Genomic DNA, 22,158 nt, shown 5'->3' on the forward strand with positions numbered 1-22,158 from the left:
CCGGCCCCGGGCACCGCCCCCGCCGGCCCCGGGCACCGCCCCCGCCCTTGCAGGGCGGCTGCGGAAGCGGGCGGGGAAAGAGGAGGCGGAGCGGGAGGAGGGGGGCCGGGACGCGGAGGTTCCCGACGCCAGGCGCGGCGCGGGACAGCGGCCGGCCCGTCGCTGCCTTCCCCCACCGCTTGGCCGAGCCCGGGCCGTGCCGGTGGTGACCCGCCCCTGGCACCGCCCCTGGCGACAGGCGGGGCCGCCGCCTGCACGCGCAAAGCTTCGCGCACTGGCGGGGCCTTTTCCTCTTGACTTGGCGTCCGCGATGCGGACGGGCAGCCCCCCCCGCCCCACCGTCCGGCGGCGAGGCACCCCCGACCACAGCGCTTAGGCCGTCGCCGCGCCTCCAGGGGGTTCAGCGGCTCCGATTCCGGCCTGCACCGGGCACGCAAGTTACGGGCCAGCCCCTGCGTGGGCCGCAGTCCCCCCGGTAGCGGCAGCACAAGACGGTTCTGCGGTGGCCAGACCCGAGCGGGACCGCAGCGCTGCAGCGAGCAGGGCTTGCTACCGAAGTTGGACCTTAAAAGTTCCAAAGAACAAACAGTGCGAAGATCTCCAGCTACTCCCTTTCTGAAACAAACAACGGGAAAAAGAGGTGATGGGGAAAGTCACTACCCAGTAAACCTTAAAACCAGCTGGTCAAGCGGGCGAGCGCTCACCCGTTCACACGCTCCCCGCGTCAAGTCCCAAATATGCCACTACTTGGCTGGAGGAGAAAAGCAGTTCGTAACGTTCATAAATCAATTGATTTGAATCAGTCAATGATGCTTCATCAGGAAATGGATTTTAGCAACTTACTTTTCCACGGCTGATCTTGTTCAGCTGCTTTGCCTCACACCTTCAGGATGTACACACACTGAGACCAGGCCGCCTAATATTTGGATGTTCCATTGACAATTAAGCGTGACGTTCTTCGCACTCACTACTTCTGTGCTCTTCTCAAGGCACAATCAATAAAAGGAGATGCAGAAGCTACACTTAAAGAGCTTAAAACTTACCATCTGTAATTCATTTGACTGGTATCAACACAGCTTAAAACTGATGAAAATGCAACTCTGAAAACTGCAAGCCAGATTTTAGCCTCACTGGGAAAGAAAGCTCTTTTGATGACCTCAAGTTTAGATGACCCTAACTGTATACACGTGTGCGTTCACTTTAGAAATGGAACTACCTTTGTCCAAGACAGCGCTTCAGAGCTCTCACTTTCATTGTAATTGATTTACATTAAACATGTAAAACGCAGTTTGAAGCTACAGAAAACATTACTGTAATTGTTTTTTCTATATATTTGCACACACAATTCCAGTTACGCATTTGTGCCGATTTTCATTACTCATTCTGTCGTATGAAGATACCGTGAAAGGCAGATGTCCAGAAGACGTTTTATTCTGTTTATGTTTACAAATGAGATTAACCCATGGACCTCTAGCAATTAGCTCCAAGAAATACACTGATGCCCAGCAGTCTTTGCCCGTTGGGTTGTTATGTGCTCATACCCCAAAAAAACTGTGTGTCAAAATGAGGAAAGCCAAGAAGTGAACTGCCCATTCGTACCGTAGCCTTACACTGAAGGAGAATCTAATGAGCAGACCAAGTAAAAATAGCAGCGAATCAATGGCAACTAGGTCAGCAACAGCCAACCATGAAGCAATAATGACACCACCATCACCAGTTCTAAAACATGCTAAAACTTAGCTCATAATAGTATGGAGACTTCTAAGAAGAGGTTGGAAGAAGAGGCATATACATGAGTCACGAACACCACCTGTGCGAGCCCGGGGAAGAGAGTGCATGCTAAGGCGGCTTATCAGTTTACTTCTTCTGAGGTCCTGAGGCTTTAACTATGTTTGATCTTGATCCACAAAACATGAGTATTTTCCCTAATATTCTGCAACACCACTGCACGTCGGATTCTTTGCGTTGGGACTACAGAAAACAATGAAAGCATTTGTGCTGAAAAAATTACATGAACTTTGCAAATTAAATAAAATCCATCCTTGACTGGGTGTCTTTCACCCTCCCAATAACGTGCAAGTCAATCGCTTGTTTTGATTAATCAGCAAGTTTTGCCTTTACCCAGGCTCAAGCTTGAAGAGCAAATGAATATTTTGTTCCAAGAATTCATATATATGTATGTATATATGTGTGCGTAAAAATCAAAACCATGCCCAAAACAAGTTATAAACTCTTTTTACTTCTATTTTTTTTCAGACAGTACTTAATCAACATTGTAACAACTCATTCTTAAATAAAGGTGGGAGATCAGAGAGGAAATAAAGGTAACGCCACTTCTTTTTCAAATGTCACATTTAATGTTTTCACCACTGTACTTCAAATCTACATTTTACAAAGTGACCAGCAAGTGTGCCACATTAACTGACCAACCTCTGAGATTTTACCTTTCATACCAGTGTCTTCTCGGGCTCTTTTAATTAAACACGTTTCTCATTCAAGTGAATTGAAATGCTTCAGTTGGTTTTATTCTCAGGAGCCTCATAAAAAACAAAGATATTGCACCATCTTTGTTCAGTTATTCAATGTTTGTCTCTTTCACAGCAAATAATTACTTCATTGAAGTTAAAACTTCCAAACATAACTTACTAATAGTCTCCAATTTCAGCTCAGATCACTCTTGTTGAAAATACTCTGCTAAATACAGATAACTTACAATAACTTTAACAGTTAATTGTCCATAACAAACACCACGGTTTTTCTCCAGACCAATGCTCAAATTTTAAGACCACCCTTTAGTATTTCTTTGTACAGGTGAAAAACAGTCTTCAATTTTCTAGTCTTGTTTTAAATATAAAAGTTGGAAGGGACATTCAAGTTTCAAGTCTCCACACTGAACTTAAAAAAAAAAAAATCATGTGGAGGTAAACAAACCAAGTTGTATACTCCAGGAGGTAGAGGCCTTCAATTTGTGTTCATATATACATATGCACAGAATTCAGTGTTCCAACAGAAAAAGAATTAGCCAAAAAGTAATAAAAGTTATTTACTACTGTGACATTTCAAGACTTCCACAGCTTCGCCTAAAGACACAAACACAATTCGTAATTCCCTATGTGCTTTTTTTTTTCCTTTTTTTTTTTTTTTTTCTCTCAACTGTCCAGTGCAGGAAAAAGTTCTCACAAAATTTCACAGACCTAAAATGTGCAAGCTAGTTTCTCTCTATACAGCAATGATGTCAGGGATCTCCGAAATTAGCCCATAAATGGAATTATTTACACACAGAGAAGATGCATGCTGGGGGGTTTTATGTAAGAAAGAGCAGAAAAACTTCTAATAAAAATAGATTAAATATATATATATATTTATACTGGGTAAGGAAACAGAAGTTTAGTCTCTCCTAGTCACAAACTCATTCTCTCTACTCACAACATTTGATTTTAGAACAGCACACATCACCATCACAGCTCTAGTGAGAAGCTATTTATAGGACTTGATCATCAGGTGACGTGCCCACTTACTGTGGCCACTGTCACCCGACGTGACTTCATGATTGGTCGCAGTCAAGTTTTCTGTATTCCTTAGTTTTAGAAAACCCAAAATCTTCAGGAATGGCTCAATATCAAAATGTATGTCTATCTTTTTGTACAATCTCACTTCGATAAAAAGAAAAAAAGAAAAAGAAAAAAGAAAAAACCTCCCCGAATTTGGTTCAATTCTGTTTGTTCTGAGCTGAGCCATCACAGCTGCACTAGAATTCATAAAACACGTGCAACTCTGGGTAAAATATTTTCTTCTAAAAGCACAACCACTTTACAAGATTAAAAGTCTAGTACATTTCTAAATATTATTCATATTGTACAAGTAGTGGTTGTTAATTTAAAACTTCATTAGTAAAATTACAGTACAAGCATGATTAACCTCCAGAATTGCAAATCCCAGACTCCAGTGGAAAGCTACGTTACATCTTCAGTAGTATTTTATCTTCCACTTCATTCCCAAACCAGTGGAGATGGCGGCATCTCAGATGGTTGAGCAACTGTGGAACTAGAATGCAGGCGATACAGAAAATCAGTGTTCATTTGCAGTAGCTAATAGACAAGAAAGTTAATGCTCCACCAGTAAGCAAACTTTTAAAGGAAAACAAAAAAAACCCACCAAAACCAAACCAAAACACCCCAAAACCAACAAATATTTCGCTGTACTTTATCTACTTATTTTCTTAACGATTTTTCATCTATCAGTCATTCCTTTTACAGTTTTTACAGTGCAATTCCACAATCAAAATTCAACCCGTCAACCTTTCAATTCTAATTTTTAGTCTGACTTCTGTACTTTTACGCAAAAATAGTACTTGAAACTTTTGCACATTTTACTTAAATTCTAGAAGAATTCATAACAATATTTAAAAATGTAACCATACGAGGGTTTTTTTTGCAGAAGTTATCTATGGGCCTTTCCTACGCTGAGAAACTTAAAACATAAAACATTTTGGATGTGTGAATTCCGTACTACTAATAAATGTGAATTAATATCAGATGTGATTACATACAGTTACCTAATAAAGCTCTTAAAAGCAGCAGACTGAGGGTTGATGCAGAGAGGCACTCTGTTTCCTTTCTGCTGTTCCAAAATGAACTGATGAATTATTTCTGCGCATAGGAGAAAAATAAAAAAAAACGTATCATTAAAACTTTTTGCTTCAGTAAAATGCAACGCAGACTGGAAGAAAATATAGCTTCTTTTACGGAACGCACATTTTAGTGAGGGTAAAAGAACTCCAGCTTCCCTAAATCTAACCTGATGCCATACCTCACAGCCTAAATTCACAGAGAACTCTTATACGGACACTGAAGGAAACGTATATAAAATAAAACCCTAATGACTGCTCTAATACTGAACTGATGATAACCAGTCATAGATTAAATCCCGATTTTAGGGTATAACGTTTTGAAAGACAAAGAATTCTCAACTTGAACTTGATTTGCAAATACCAAGAACACAGCTCTATCTATTACTCAGTCCAGTTCGACTCATTAATTCAGTTACTACCACCAAGCACAAAACTGCCACTTGAGATGATTAAGACAGAAAAGTAAATTTTCCTGAGGAAAGAGGGAACTGTATGTACAGTTGCCAGACAAAACATCTTCTCATGCACACGCGTGCACACAGACACACCGAAAAACAGAGCCGGGCAGGTTTGGCAACGGGCTGCTCCTCTATAAGCAGCAGCGGAGGTCGCCAGAACAGAGCTCCCCACGCCCAGACGGGGCGTTAGAGGCAACGTGCCGGAATCGGCACTGCTGTCGGCAAACTTTAAAGGCAGTGTTCAGAACAACAGATTGCAGAGGCGACAGCAGATCTACACACAGCTCTGCAACGTGGTGCCCAAAGAGAGGAGGAGAATGGAAAGAACAACAGGATAAAAAGAAAACAACGTTATGTGAACTTGTGTGAACTTGTATGAACTATGAATGTGAATTTCAGAGTTACAAGTTCAGGATATATCCGAAATAAGTCGCATTATCATGGCAACATCACGGAGTATTTTTGTCCCAAATGACCGAATCGTTTGTTAGAAACTGCTGAGGTAACACGTTTCTTCTCCCTCTCTTCCTCTCGAGTTACTCGAGCTGCCACCAAACAGAACCTAAATCCCGACGACTGTTTCTCACGTTGCACTGCTCTCGTACAAGGACTGCTTTCCTGCTCGGATCCGATTTCAAAAGAAACAAAGTCCATTTTATGGCTTGTTTGCTAAGATAGAATCAGACTTCAAATCTCCAGTGCCACAAAGCAGCTGCTGGCATTTGGTAACCACCTGCAGCGAGTTCCCTCTCCCAGGCATCAGGGCTGACTCTCCTCAAGACAGCGTGTCACGACTCGCAGTGCACCCTCGGCGTTGTGGCCGGAACCAGCGCGGCACCAGCAACACAGCTTACGACGGCAGCGGCTGAAGACACCCGCACTTGACGTGGACACTTCAGCGTGAGCAGACCGACAGATGGGAGAAATGAAGCAGGAGAACTACGAGCCTACCCAGCCTCAGTGACTTGACGGCGCTGACCCGTTCTGCGGGACAGCTGCCGCGGCAGCGCCCCGCAGCCCAAAAGGGCAGCAATAGGGATCTCCCTTTCCCCCCGGTGCAATCCTTCAGCAAAAGAGCGGCGCGGGGAACGCTGACATCAGAGAGGAGCACTACTAAGCAACAGACTTCTGCATGTCAGCAAACGTGTGTGACACTGTATTATGTCAGAACATTTACAAGCAATCCTGCTCCTTTACTGAAAAGACATTATTTCCAGTACCTACTATGGAAAAATACCTAAAAGAAAAAACCACCTGGGTTAGTATATGGATCCAGATTGCACATCCTAACTACGTACTGCTAGAGGATGGAGCAGGAAGATAAATGCGGATGCAAAAGTTAACTACTACTTACCTTTAACCTGCCGAACAGAACTGAGGTTCTTTTCAAAAGTGTCATCAAATTTGGGATTAGTGATGGGTTCAAAATCACTAGTATAAACTCTTCCAGTAGATGTGGAAAAACAACATTTACACATACAAGTGTGGTATCGCAACCGCCCTTCATCAAGATATGGGTGAGCTAAGGCATCCTTAGCAGATATTCTTTTGGACTGAAATGTTGAATTTAAAGAAAATAAAATAATTAAAAAAAGAGTTAGGATATTTGCAGAGGTATTGAAACAGTCTAAAGAATACTTACTCATCAATTAATTTGAAATTGTTTTATAAATGCCTAATCACGTTAAAGGATTAGTTCAGGTCAGAAAATGTTTTCTATCTGCAAACACTGCCACTAGGGGGAAGATTTTACTTAAAAACAAGCAGCATTGCTAAGATGACATTGACCCTTCTGTACTATAGCTAATGATAGGAAATGCTGCTAATATGATTTTTGGAAATATATTTTTCAATAATTACTTTCTCCAGATGACCTTAAAATTATGACTCCTACAGCAAATCAAAATAAGCCCAAAGAATTTAATGTTAGCAAATAAGGCATTTTGTAGGTCCATACTCTGCAAAACATTTTAATGTGTCCTTAAGCACATATTTAAATAAAACACAAATTTAAGCATCACTGGTAACAGAATAATTCAGGATATAGCATCTGGAGTTCTGAGAAATGCTCCACACATAAAGTTTCAGCAAAGAAGTGGTGAAGGAAGCACAGGGAAGAAGGTGGTCAGTGCAATGGTTTAAATTATAAAGTCTGCTTCCACATTACTAAGACCTTTTTTGTACGTAACTCAAGTACTCAGCCTGTAGGTGTCCAACACCATCCCATCAAAAAAAGAGACTACTATCAGTTCCTAAAGAATTGCAGACAGAAGTGCTACTGCAAAATCAAGCTGTAATGAAATCCGTTGTTACAGGTGAATTAACCGCCCCCACCAAACAGAACAAAAGTTATTTGCTCAAAGTTACGGAGCAAAAGCAGTGGCAAAGCTTGAAGTACAACCCAACTGTCCCAATTCCCAGGATATTTTTTAGATTAAATTAAAATCACCTGTTTTAAAGGATTGTCCTGATTCTTTCTAAAAAAAAAAAAAAATCAAACCCACACTTATTTAAATGTGATTTGCGAATAATAGTATTCTGAGCACTGAGGGAGTTAGAAAGGAAAAAAATTAAGTTTGTTTATGTGGAAGTTATGATTTAACACTTCTACGTTTTTGTTCAGTAAAGTCATCTTAAGGTTTAAAAGAATAAAATCAAAAGGTACTGCCTTCTGAATTCTTTATCAATTTCAAGCTTCCCCCTTCGCAGTTCAGTCAATTTGCCTGTTTTTATTTTGAAATGTTAGGGATTTTCCTGTAAAGATGAAATAACTAAGACCGTCGATTCAGGTATCAGATGTTCTAGTGACAATTTCGTCTAGTAAACCCAAGAGATGAAATCCAAAACCCACAGCAGCAAATTTTTATTAGAAAAACACGCTCAGTGGAAAAAAGATGTGACTGTGTGGATGTAGAAGGAATTTTTTGTGTGTTGCAAGACCATGAACACCCACGCGTCTCTAATTAGAACTGCATCAAAGTATCTGATGTTCTGCTACCTACACCTAGCTAGGAAAAGACAGCGTGATTCACGAACACCCTCATCTTGCTCACTCTATCGTAGCTTTCTTCAAAAGACCGCTAGATTGTAAATGCCAAAGCCCCATTCCAGCGGAAAATTAATTGACCAATTACAAGATGATACTTTCACGTCTTTTACAGACCCAAAAGTACTGGAAATGCAATGTAGAAGAAAATGAGTTAAAGGAGTCCTTTACTTAAAATATTCATTTAGGTAGCAGACAACAAAAACTGTTACAACAGAAGTATGAGAAATAATTTAAAATCATACTCACTGGATCAAAGACCAACATTCTGCAAAGGAGATGAACTGCTTCATGTGTAGCTTGACTGGAAAGTGTATATAGGACAGGAAGGGATGGCTGTAGGGGAAACGGGAGAAAGAAAAGTACAGATAATCGTCCTGTCAGGTCCGTCAGCAAGAAAACGCTGTTAGAGCACACGTTACTTTATAGTTACCAAGGACAAACTTCTTGTTAAAAAGGACACGCACGACCTAGCGCTTTCCGACAAGACAATAATCACTATTACAGAACTCGGCAATTGTAAGAGAGATCCAACTGCTCGGTTTTCTTCCTTAGCTCAGATGTAATCCCCGGACAAACCTGTATTTTATTTTTCTATGTAGACACCACTTTAAGCCGGAGCCGTTCAGGGGTTTGATTAACCACGTCACTTCCAGTATTTCATTTTTCTGATCTCAATCGCTGCCAAACCGTGGATTATTTTGTGTTGCCTCGCCCAGGCGATCCATACCTAACTGACAGTGACATCCAGCACAATTAACATGACCTTCAGGCATAAGCATTTTACAGAGAGATAAATAGGCCAGCGACCAGGCTCGGAGGGCTGGGGGAGGGGGAAAGGGGCATTCTCGGGGCACGAACCGCACGGTTCAAAAAAGCCGGAACAACCCAGCCGCCGGCGGCAGCGGCGCGATTCCCGCTCCGGTCAGCCCCACAAAAACCACCTCTGCAGAGCCCCTTCCTCCCGGATTTCCTCGTTTCGCTCACAAGCACGACAGCCCGTCCATTCTGAAAGTGTCCAGTTTTAGCCGAGCGAGAGAAAACCTGCGGTACAAATACCCAAGTACAGACAGATTTTGAAGACTGGGGACGTCCAGCCCCCGTTCTGGGAACACCAGCACATAACCCTCCTGACAGCTACGGGTCTGGGGGCGAGCACGCGTCCCCAGTCTCAGCAGCACCGATCCTCACTGCCACTTCAACAAGCACGAAATATTTTAACAAGATTTCACTCAACATATAAAGTTGACAACTTTTAACTGTACATACTCTCTAGCCTGAAAGTCTACGTTGACTCTGGAATTAAATGTTAACACTAAGGTAGCAAAACGCAAAGACTACCCCTGTCCCCACACTCCTAACACACGGGAAGAAGTACTGCCTGAAGTCGCCCAAAATGTAAAAAAAAAAAACCAAACCAAAAAACAACCCCAAAAAAACCCAAACCAACCACCAATAATGTAATGTTATATGTCCTTCATTTTAAAGCATGAGTTATATCCCAGACTCTCTGGAATGAGCTGCAAAGATTTATTTTTTTTTTTTTTTAAAGCTGCATCAGTGTCAGTTTCCAAAATCAAATTAAAATATTTTCCTGCTTAATTGACATCACTCCTATTGCTAGTTAGCGTAAAGAATGGCAGTAGAGCGCATTACAGCTAGTCTTCAAAGCAAACAAAGTGTTGCAAAACAAGTGAACAGTCACTCCTCTGAAGTGAAGGGAAAAAGAAAAGAAAATAGTAAGATGGGGGAAAGGAAGTCTCAATTTTCACACTTAGAAGAAAGCAAAACCACAAACTTATTGAAAAAAGAAACCAAAACCACGAATGAAAGCAAAAATAAAAAGCCCCATAGGTATTAGCACAGGAACTGCTGCAAAGAAAACTACTATAGTGTGTTACTTCCAAGCCCAACGCTCCTAAAGTTTCCTCTTTTTTTTTTTTTTTTAAAAAGGAAATAAACCACCACATACACGTGCAGCCACACCCACCCACCTTGGTATTCTTGCCATGAAAATTCGAACAGCTTTCATACGAGCTAGGGAATGCAGTGTTGGGAAGAGCCATCAGGGCAGGAAGGATTACACGGAACGCTTCACGAGTGCGTGCGATGAGTTACTATTGAGGTGTGGGGAGAATATACCAGCCGGCTGGCAGAAAGGACTAAAACACTCTGTGTAAAATATAACAAATCCATTGAAAGCTAGCTAGCGTATTTATGGGACAATACTCGCTGGCAAACTCAGACCTTGTATTATATTTGCATGGACCCACAGGATTTCCAGATCTGCATTAGCTCTACACAGACTTTTAACTGGAACGCGATGCTAATATTTGGCAGGCATCTGTTGCTCCTACCTGTTTCGCAAAGCAAATGAATAGAAGTTATTTAGCTGCTGTAAATCTGTCAGTGTATATAAAAATTACACCTCCGCAGCGACATCATTCTAAATTAACGCTGAACTACCAAATACAGCACTAAGCACTTCCCAGCCTTAGTTTCCAAGTGCAGTCTGTAAAATATAAGGCTCTAATATTTGGTAACTTCATATGATTTTTCTAATTAGTAAGTATCATCTGCACAGAAAAGCACTGTCATCCCAGCACTGTGGTTAAGTAGGTTTCATCCATATACTGGGGCAGAAAACTATGATTACATTCCTCAATTCGGGAAGCTGTTGCATCCAATACAAAGGGAGGATGCACTTTTTTTTGCTGCACTTACGCCCCTTGCCTGCAGCTTGTCTGCCATTCCAAGAGCATCTGGCTCCGCACAGCTTTTGAGGACAGCAGTTTCTCGGCAAACCGCAATCAAGTGCACAGCTATGGATCAGAAGCAGTCCTGACAAGAGCACCAGCAAGGGCAGAAGAAATTGGTAAAAACTGAACTGCTGTAAGATTTGATTATCATGGAATCCACGGTCAGGTCCTTTAGCAAGCAACGTGCATCCCACTGGATCTCTCTCCTCCCTATCAGAGGATGGAAGGACCGCAACGGGGAGGGAATGGGCTCCAGCACGTTTCACTTTCGTAAGTGCCCGCACCCCGCCTGCGGTGCGCCGCGCACGCGGGAGCGGAGGAGACGCTCTCCCGAGGGCTGCCGGCTAAGCACCTTGGTCAAGTCACTTACGTGTAGTTTGAAGTAAAACTTTTAAACACAAAACTGACGAAGAAGTCTACACTATATGTAAATTTTCATTATGCCAACACGCAGTGGGGTGGGGTTTTTTAAAGCAGAAAGTTCACGCATTAATCTATTTTTACATAAAGCAGCAAAATGCTTTACCCCTTTACTCCTACTATGCTCACCTACATTGATTAAAAATAGTTTGTGCGACAAAGTAATCACCAGTTTCTAACTCTGTTTTCTCTCCCTATTAATCTAATTAAGAAACTGGCAACATTTAGCTGTTTATAACCAGGAAAATCTCAATTTTCAATGGAGATTTTAAATTCTAAAAGTCAAAACGCCATCATTTTGAATTCACATTCAAATATGAAGCGTGCTTGACGTTGAAAAGAGAGAAATATCATTAAAGAAATCAACTAGATGCACTGTAACCCCCTATTCCCAAGTTGCAGATGAGCACACCAGCTCGAGAGGCCGTTCCGCTTCTGCGGCACTCCATGAAGAACGGGCGTTGTTTTCCTCCGCAGACACAGAACTAACCACTTACAGTTTCCTTCCTACGACTCAGTGGCTATAGGACATTAAACCTGTATCGGAACCATTTCATAATATTTCACCTCACTTGCTTTTTAGTATTCCCATCATTCAGTGGGTCGAGAGATGCACAGTTTCAGCGGCTTGTACGAGAAGCCAAGGCCTTAGCTCTGGGATTAGAAAATCATAAGACATTCTTGTACCCACTTCGATTCTTGATAAAACATCCTGGTTTGACAAACTGGACAAGGCTAACAAATAAATTCCCAGAGTTCTTGCTTACTACCGCCAAGACCACACACTTTGGAAATGTCAAGCCATTATCAAATTATTAGAGTTTAAAACCAATGTATTCTATAAAGTATCTGGATGTATTTGTATACTGTTATATATTTTTATATATAAAGTATAGTGGATGTATTTCTCCCAGCATCAATCACTATAATTTATTTTTTCTTAAACATCTTAAACCTTGAACGTGCAGGACTACATGCTTAAAAGTTACAACTCTTCTTGCATGTGATGGCAAAAAAAAAAAAAAAAAGACTCGATTTGTTTTAAAAATGGTAGAGAAAGTCTTAAGAAAATCCTCCTATTATTAATGTTAAAAGAAAAAAACAAACCTGTCATAAAATGGAATAGTGACAACTTGATGTAGTGAATCAAAAGTGCCAAGGAGGCAGAGCTCCCATGTGTTAATAATATAGCATAAAACATATTCAGTGCTCATTTCTATGGTAACTACTATTGTGGTGAGTAGACATTTGAGAAATTACTTCAACATGCAGAAAATAAAAATGCAAACTTAACTACTGGAAAGATCTGATGTATTAACATGTACGGGTTACTAATTTTGTTAATTTTTACTATCTAACGATCATTAAAATGACCATATCGGATGGACGTACGCCTTTATTACTGCATAAGAATTTCTTTGTATCTATTAACAGTACATTTAATTTGCCCTTTTTATTGTCCAGTCAGCAAAATGACATCATCCTGCCTCGTTTCTCTGTTTTTGTGCGTGTGGGGTTTTCTTTGGTTTTTTTGGTTTTTTTAAGTAACTTTAACTTCAGTTATATTGACTGTTGTATCTCAGTTTTCAATGTTAAAGCCTTTCACAAACAGCTCAGGTCACTGCACAGATGTGCGAGGGGATTCTCTGGTGACGAGTAGCTGGCCTGTTCTGCTTATGCATCTGCGTAACTGGTGATTGCCCCTTCTAACGCTCCGGATCCTGTCAGCAGCGCAGTCCCTCTGGGGTGTTCTGAACTATACTGTCAATTTAATTTACGTCTCTTGCCAATATTATCACTTACATTTAACATCTTCATTCAAAATAGCTATCAAAACACCGTCACTTCGAAGAAAGAGACGTTCACCTGTACCATCAAGCCAAACAATACATACAAGACAGAAGCCAGAAATGCGCTGTACTAGTGAAAAACCACCCTGCCACAATCGTAGTTTGAGTAACCACACCATTAACCCGTGCCACCGCACCACCACAACCACCTCTGGTGCTCTGGACCCAGTTTACAGGCAGAGACAGCTCTGAGATTAAATACCCACACAAAGCATTTATGAACGTACACGCCGGGTGAACGCAACCAAGGCATGAGGCACCGCAGCGACGCAGCGGCAGCGTCGTGCACAGAGGGAATCCTAACTCGGGGGCTGGCCGAAGGGTTGCCCGGGCCAGGCGTAGAAGGCGGCCAGCAGCGCCCAGCCGTACCTGTTTATGAGGACCCCTGAGTATGTGTGCCTTGGCGCCTTCACAAGCCGTCCTCATCGCTTCCAGCGACGGTGTGCCCAGCAGGTCTGTGATCAAATCCAGCTGCAGGGACAGAACATACAAATTTGAGACCTTACACATATATTAATACATATTTCACTATGAGAGCAGATTCTTAAGCTAACGCACATTACGTTTCAGGTACGAATCGGTTCAAAACCGCTATTTTATGGATAGTAAATTACAAATATTAATGTATACATTTAGTAGATAGCAAATACAAACATCTGTAGTTTCACTGAAAAAGCCCTAACAGAAGCTGATTTTCAAGTTCGGGAGCTTTTTTGTTTACAGGTTTAGCAAAATATTTTATTGCAATTTAAAAGTCAATTTTACATTATTAAGAAAATTGTTAAAGTACTGTTAATGGTGTGTTACTCATTCTAAAACCCAAATGTTCTCAACTGAACGTCAGCATTGCATACCCATACACCACAAAAATTACACAAAAAAAACAGGTCAACTACTTCTTTACACAAAATTTTGTGCCATCAATAGGAATAAAATTACAGAAAATGGGGAAAAAAGCCTCAGAACTACAGTACAAACATACTATATAAAAAATTCCAATAGATGAGAAAAATAAATTAAAAAAAAAAAAAAAATCTGTCCAGCACCAGAGCAATGAAAAGGAGTGGTGCTGGTTATAAGGAAAACAAAAGCTACCCAAAAAAGAGCAAAGACGATGCTGTGTTTAAAATTGGTCTCAACTTTAAATGAAATTACATTTCATTCAAGTTTTTCATTCTGGAAAGCAACAAACAAGCTTTCGGTGGTGAGATCAGCACCCTGGTTCCAAGTGCTCCCTCGCGGCCACCATCCACCCGCGCCAACGAGCCACGGCAGAGTCTCCTCTGAGAATAAACCCGTTATCATCCGTCCACAGGCCCCGACTGCAGGAAAACCACCCACTGACTGTTGCTGTAACACTGTGAAAGGTGGCTGCTGTTGCCACACCAAACTGTGTTGGTGTCTTCTCTCCATCTTTTCCCCACTCTCCGGCAGAAGCACTAGTCTGTCCGGTGCCTCGATGCACGTGCCGCGTCACAGCTCGGTACCGAACGCGCGTCCTCCCGTTTGCCTTGGCACGGCGCGGCCAGGGCTAGTATAGCTTCACAGAGGAGTGACAGCAAGTACTTACGTTTGTAAGGAGATCGAAAACTAGCGGGAAAAAAAATCCTAAACCTTGAGATTTTTAGACGTGGAAAGATATAATTGAGAAACAGACACATGGAGCTGATATAATAAAGACTGATGTATTTACAAAATACAAAAACTAACATAATAAATTATACCAGCATATCAGGGAACGTAGACTGCATAAACGCCTGTATTTTTCAGTGAACTATTCCTGAAGCACACAGCAATGACACGTTAATATACGTTTATACCTATACATATACAGGTATGGATATAAATTCACACACTTTATTCTAACGGTTACGAGAAAAAACACTGAAAAAGTTTTCATAATGATCTCTTGAAAGTTCATTTTTAATATCTCTCAAGATAGACATTCTCTTGTCGTAGCCCATACATTTCCAATACACTCGCAGAAGAGTTTTGTTAAGCAGTCTGATTTCATTTATCTAAATGCATGTCGTCAGTCATTAAGCATATTTTTCTACAGTATTACAAAATATATTTTGAAATTTTAGTGTAAAAATAGAAAAAATATCACAAAACATTAATTTTGAATTCAACTGATGTCAGCTACATGAATTTCAAGTCTTTCGGGTCTATAGAGTGAATCTACATTATTATATGATTATTTTAGGTCAGAAGTGGTGCACTTTCAGAGCTAACTTCTCGGCTGCCGCCACTGCCTGTGCCCCGGTCGGCACTGCGCCGAGCACGGGCACCGGGCTCCTTCTAGGTGGGACTGCCTGGGGGATGCGTTTCGTGAGAACATCTAAAGGTACTTTATCTGCCAGCGGGCATCCTGCCTGTGCCAGATCAGGCCCACTCCGAAGCACATCTCGGAACCGTGGAAAAGGGCGGCGGCGGCAAGTCCTCGGCACCGACCACCGTGCTCTACAGATGCCCTCCTGCCGGTGTGTGCCCAGCGCTCCCGTAAACGGTGCTGACATCGGGAAGGCAGAAGCGGAATCCAGCAATAAGCACACGCTCGGTACGGCGGCGAGCGAAACGGCAAGCCTCTCCGCTCTGCGTGCGCGCCTGCTGACACGTCAGAGGCGGGCTGCGCACCTCGCCAGAAACGCACCTTCGCGTGCGTGCTACAGCTGACGGGAAAGGCTAGGCGAGCCCGGCAGTATCGGCCCGAGCCGCCTTTCTTCCTGACACTCTGATCCTTCCGAATGGATTCTGCTTACTGCCTCAGCCCTGTGACCGGTTTAAGGAGGATTAAATAATAATCAGCAAAATCAGACTAGAGGAACCGGCTGACCTAGGAAGGTGGTTAAACTTAGCACTCTATAACTGATTATATCTATCTATAACTGTTTCTGGTTATCTAAGTCTCGGTATACCTTATCTCATGTCTTAATTTTTTAAGAAATCCCAAGAAATCCTTATCAAAAGTTAGCTATTATAACCTCAGTAAGCAACTTAGATGTATTCATCACTTCCAACGTGATATTATCCAAAGTTTAAAATACCAGATCCACCAGTACCAGTCTGGTTTTTAATGTAAAGCTTTACTCACTTTCTTCATCACAGATTTGAGTTAAAAATTCCAGTGCAGTCAGTTTTAAAACGATCTCCTCCCTGGTTTTTCTGCCAGGAAAATCTTCAGCCTGGTGATGGCTGTCCCGACATCAGGGAGTTTCCGCTGTCCTGCGGCGCTCCGCTGGGCGAAGGGATACCCGTTTTCAGCGTGCACTCTACACTAAGGGGCACGGCACGGGAGTGAGGAAAGGCCGTAACGCTGACTAGCCCGAGGCACTTCGACAGACTCTATCCATCTTCAAGTAGTACTGACTTTCTCAGAACATAATTGAAATGTAGATGGTGATTACTTCTTAAACCGTTCTACTGCACAGGGATTATAAAAGAGCTAGGAACTCTTATGTAACTTTATACAACTTTTCAATCAAATCAAGTGAACACCACCCAAAAAACCCACCCCATAAGGCTATTCTAGAGTTATCTGATGAATGTCTTCGCACTTTAAATTTCAAGGATAGCCAACACTACCAAAATCACACATATGTTCAGCTTCAGTGTAGCAAAAGATCAAAGATTAGAAAAACAGATCGTAAATATTTTTGAGACTGAACAGAATAGCTGTCAATGTAACCAGCAGTTCTGATTACATTACTGCTTTTCTCCTCTGCAGTCTCTCACGGGGTACGAGTGAGGTGAATGTTGGGAGGAGGGCTACTTTTTGCGATCATACAAGGTATCAGTGCTGTCTAGAGTGACTAGCAAGTCCCTCCTGGGGAACACTGCTGCGGTGACATGATAGGTACCACTAGACAGGGCACAGCATTGAAAAAATATACACACAACACAGCAACATTTTAGCTATACCAATGTTGAAAACAGCATGCTAATGTGAATGTCTCTCAAACCGTGAAAATGCTATGTGCGTAAACAAATAAGGAAAGTAAGCACTTGGAATGTCAACTTAACAAAAGTTTGGAATGTGTTTTTACTTCTTGTCAATCAATATAGGTAATCTCACAATATTAGTGCTATGTAGTTCCTAATCTATAGATGAATACTAGCAACATTGAAGATAAACATTTTTATGTCAGCACATCTTGTTCTGATAAAAGTATAAATGCATCCATCTTTAGTATCTTGCTGCAGACATTATTTTCTATCTACTGTAAAAATAGCACTTAAAGAGTCTTAGAGATATATGTATATTATATTAGTTTGCTTACTGTTGGAATGGTGATGAAGTATTCTGGTGCATCTCATGTTTTTATACCTAGCCACAGCTATACAACATAAAAAAATATTCAATACCTTCTTACACACTTGACCATTACTAAAATGAAGCAGTCTGAGCAATACTACTAATTGGTAGTTTAAATAGTTCAAGTGCCAATACTGTATTTCCAGTGACATATTGACAGAAAACTTACTACTTTCTCATATTAGTTGTTACAAAAAGTTTGATCCCGATTATATCACCTTTACCTTATCTCAATAAAATGCTACGGCAGGCTTTGGTACTGCAGCAGATTACAGGGGATTACAAAAAAATAGACATTTCAAAAGCTAACGTTAATAACCACTACTTTTAATACTCTCTGGAAGCTATCATTCCAGTGTTTCAAAGTAGCTTGGTTTTTTTGCCTGTGTATAAACCAAGCAAAACAAAAGCAAGTTTGAGGTTCAAAATGCATCAGTATAACTGACTCCATGAAATTACGCAGTAGAAAAAAATTTAAAGGGAAATTTAATTATACCTGCTGTATGGGACTCTGTGCCTGAAACAATATTCTTCGCCCAAGTAATTCTGCAAAGATACAGCCTACAGACCAGATGTCAATAGCATTGCTGTAGTGACGGCTGCCCATCAGGATTTCTGGAGCTCGATAATACTGAGTGACAACTTCCTGAGTCATGTGACGAGATTCATCTAATTCTTCCACCCTGGCCAATCCAAAATCACAAATCTAAATTGAGAAGGTAAATAAAAAAATTAAAATAACCAAAACACTTAATGCATTTCAAATAGGTAACCTTCTGGTAATGAAGCAGGAAATTCCAAACCAGCATTTAAATAAATCAGATAAACTGCTGTCACTGCATAAGCAAAGGGAAAGGGGAATAGGAAGAAATTATGCTACTTTATTCCACATCCATTTAAACTTTCTACAATTTTATTTTAAATCACAGTACATTTTTAGTTGGCATTTTAATATTTATAATAAAAAAAAAAAAAACATATTGCCAACCTCTGGGTACAGAATATTTTATCCCAAACCAGATTTCATTTGTTCATGATGTGCCTCAATGTTACAGAAGGATTCAGCCTTCTACTGACTTTGGCTTTGAGAAGTTTTAAAAATTCCTTGAACCAGAAGGGTTAAGAAAACAGACCAAAATTTTCACAATTAGAATGCTTAGCAAATCAGTGTAAGTAAAACTTTTTTTTTTTTTAAATATATTTGACGTAGCTATACAACATGCCTAAGCCCTCCAAAATTTCATCTGCCTAAGAAGTTAATGGAAGAGTCTTGGGCATCCTGCATCGCCTTTCTTACTTTGACTAGCACGCTGAACACCGACATCGCAATACCTGAAGCAACTGCCTGCCTTTCTCAGCTGCTGAGGGCACAAGAGATCCCAACGCAACTCAAACAAAAGAATCATGTCTATCTTGCTTTCATAGATTTGGGAAGAGGTAGGGAGAAAAGGGAAAAGTCAGATGTTTCATTTAAAATTTTTAAAGAATTTGTGGGATTTTTTCTTTTAAAATGACTTTCAGGAGAAGTGTTCATATTAAGTGTTTTTGTTTAAAAAAATAAAAACTGATTTATAATGAACAGCATATACATATGTACATTTTCAATAAATTTAAGTAGCACCTTAAGGACACAGTTGCTGTTCACAAGTAGGTTCCCTGGTTTAATGTCTCGATGTAAAATGCCAGCAGAATGTAGATATTTCAGACCTGAAATATTAAATGAAATTAAAATAAACACCTTTTTTCCTTTTAAAAGAAGTTTAAGGCTGACAACATTTTCCTGGAAGGTCTTGTAACTTCTGATCAGCAAAGACTTTGCCATTGGCTCATTTTTTATACGATTCTAACTTCCAGTCTCTAGAATACACTCGGTCACTCAATGAAAGGATATAACTTTTGGAGTATACAAACAAGACAGAGCAAGTAATTTAAGCAGTTGTTTTGTGGTGTTTTTTTAGGAAACAAACCAAACCTTTATCTCCCTGGTTCTGGAAACCCTGCTAATTACAACACTGGAATACTGAAATATAGCTCTTACTGCTTTGTTTCCCAGTAACATTTTAACTTCTGCAGAACTAAAATTTGACTTAACAATTTCCTAGGTAACAGCTGCACTTCAGAAATAAACTCAGATTAAACCCAAGCTAATTTGCCTTTTTTTTTTTACATCACTTTTTCCAAACCAAACCCTCATAAGCCAGCCACAGATAGTGTCAAACAAGGCTAAGAGAATACAGGCCCAAATTACAGTAAAGCCTAGGCCCTTTTCTTAACTTTATTAGTGCAAAAATTCAAAGCTAGAGCTAATGAACTTAGGACATCTGATCACAGCCTTTGGGGATGTTTCTAACGTTCAGGTGGTCAGGAAATAAAGATAACCTACGCTTCCTGCGCGCTTCCGCAGTCCCTGAAGCTGTAATTCTGATCTTTTTAAGGAAATGAAAGTAATGCAGAAAGCACCTACTAAAAAGTACAGTGGAAGAAAGTACCTCGACATTGTTTATGTACATGAACTACAGCAGTAGGCAAAGCATGGAAAATGGAAAAACGGCCATAATTCAGGTAGGGTCAGATAGAGCAAAAATAAATAATAGCCTTAAACTGGGGAACACTGAGCTCTCAGGTCAAATGGCTGTGCAAGGGGAATGAAAATTCAAGTAACTCTTCAACTAACTTTAACTAATGGCTCCGCATTGCCATTTGGATAGAAATTAAGAGTTTTGAGTGTTCCCCCAGTCACCATAAACTCAGTAATCACAGAGACACAAAAGCCTTTTGTCCTTTAGGACTCTCAATCTTTTTCTAGCACAACAGGTACCTGAAAGTCCATACTAATTCTGGATATGATTTATATTGCTTTGTTCTGCTCTTTATGAATACTATCTACTACTTAGTTACTACCAGATAAAATTGACTGTTTACTTTCACCTTATTCCAGTGAAAATACTCAAATAAGGCCAATGGAAAAGCAGCTGGACTAACAGTGATCAGATGTTCAAAAGACAAGCTCAATAATCTCATTTATTGGATAAAAGCTTCCAAATGGACTAAAAATATAATTCAAGTTTAAAATTACTGTTATGGTAAATTGTTTTTGCTAAAAATCAAACTTAGTGGGGTGTTCCGTAACAATTTAAACTAGACTGTTCTCCAGAGCACCTTATGTGGGTATAGTTACATATAGTTACCATTTGGCTCAGTCTAGGTGTCCTTTCTGTACCATGATGCAAAAAGCATTGGAGGACTGTTAAAACACCCCCTCCCTCCCTTAAGACTCTCACAGGCCATAGAAAAAGCCTTTGCAGCTGAAGCCTAAGTCTTGCCATCTTTACTCGTGACTATGGTGGAAGGCAGCAGGGCTGCCATATTCTTGTAACTAGAATAATTAATGTTTGCTATTCATTCATAACATGAAATAAAAAGAACAAGTTTCCGCAGGAAACTTATTCAAGATGAGGACTTCTTGAGAATAAACAGTAAGACACAGAGAAAAAAAATACTACTACTACATAATTTTCATTAAATTTAAAAGAAGAAAAATTACCTCTTAAAATCTGGTAAAGAAAAACTTTGACATGATCCGAGCTGAGTGGCTGAGGAGAGACGATAATCTTATGGAGGTCACTCTGCATCAATTCAGTGACAACATATCTTCAATTTATTAGTTAAGGCAAAAGCAGAAAGTCCAGCACATAATCTCTTGAAACATTTACTCTAGCTCCTAGGAATTTAAGCTCTTACGGGTCAGAGCTATAGAGTAAAAAAGAATAAAGCTTCTTCAGAGGTCAAGTCTCCAGACTCTTACAAGAATGGAAATAAAAAACGGGTTGTGAAAGAAAACAGATTACTCAATAAAGTAGCGTTTGCATTAAAGTAGTTGCTACAGAATTATTCCAAAGTCAAATCAGAGAACAAAATACAATTTTAATATAATTAATGGCATCTTGAAACCTTCAAACTTTTTCTCAAGATCGGTAAGCCACAAATTACAAACAACTAAAGTAGCGTCTTCACAGTGGACATATATCAACATGATTTAACCAGACAAACTGGCAAGCGCAAGCCTGTGAAAGTCAGTTAGCAGAAGTACCTTGCAGGTTGCTACACGATCAGTAATGCAGAGTTTTAGAAATACACACACTCCCCCAAACCTACCCAGTACCCACTATTTTACCTTCTCAAGCAACGCATACCCATGCATACAAATCCCGGTTATCACACCTCTTTCTGAGTTATAACAGGAGAAGAAAAAGAAAAAAACTCAAACTTCTGTCTGGAGGAAAAACTAAAAAAAAACCCAGAAACCACCATTTCACGTACTTGTAGACATGCAGAACACAGCAATAGTCATGCTCACTGATAATTTACGCAAATACTTGAAGATACAAAGAGTTGCCTATGCTGTGGCTTATACTAAGGTAAGGTGTGGATTAAGAAGTGTATTGTGTTTATTCAGGAAGCACTAAAAATATAATGTTTCAAAAATGGAGGAATATGGAAGACACAAGCAGCATATCTTAACCCTCAAAATCAGTACCATAGTGTCGTTTTCCTGAACATGTTACAGTAATAAAACACGTGCAGAAATCATTACAGTAAATACTCGGGAGACTAGAGACGTATGCTGCCTACGAAAGCGGCAGACGGCTTTTCCTGCGGCCAGCGACGAAGAGCCTACTG

The 22,158-nt window shown here is 40.5% G+C and overlaps 1 protein-coding gene across 1 annotated transcript in view; it reads right to left on the bottom strand.

The window, feature by feature from the left end:
- Positions 1 to 2,589: 2,589 nt before the first annotated feature.
- Positions 2,590 to 22,158, bottom strand: part of NLK (nemo like kinase) — a 64,416-nt gene continuing 44,847 nt past the window's right edge. The window contains exons 4-11 of the mRNA XM_082008596.1: positions 21,023 to 21,129; positions 19,100 to 19,185; positions 17,975 to 18,184; positions 13,533 to 13,634; positions 8,384 to 8,470; positions 6,443 to 6,641; positions 4,556 to 4,649; positions 2,590 to 4,044 (exon numbers count right to left, since the gene is read on the bottom strand). Coding sequence (XP_081864722.1) covers positions 3,990 to 4,044; positions 4,556 to 4,649; positions 6,443 to 6,641; positions 8,384 to 8,470; positions 13,533 to 13,634; positions 17,975 to 18,184; positions 19,100 to 19,185; positions 21,023 to 21,129 — 940 coding nt within the window. The 3' untranslated portion in view covers positions 2,590 to 3,989. The remainder of the gene's footprint in view (positions 4,045 to 4,555; positions 4,650 to 6,442; positions 6,642 to 8,383; positions 8,471 to 13,532; positions 13,635 to 17,974; positions 18,185 to 19,099; positions 19,186 to 21,022; positions 21,130 to 22,158) is intronic.

The sequence above is a fragment of the Phaethon aethereus genome (assembly GCF_964289735.1).
Source record: "Phaethon aethereus genome assembly, chromosome: 19".
NCBI lineage: Eukaryota > Metazoa > Chordata > Aves > Phaethontiformes > Phaethontidae > Phaethon > Phaethon aethereus.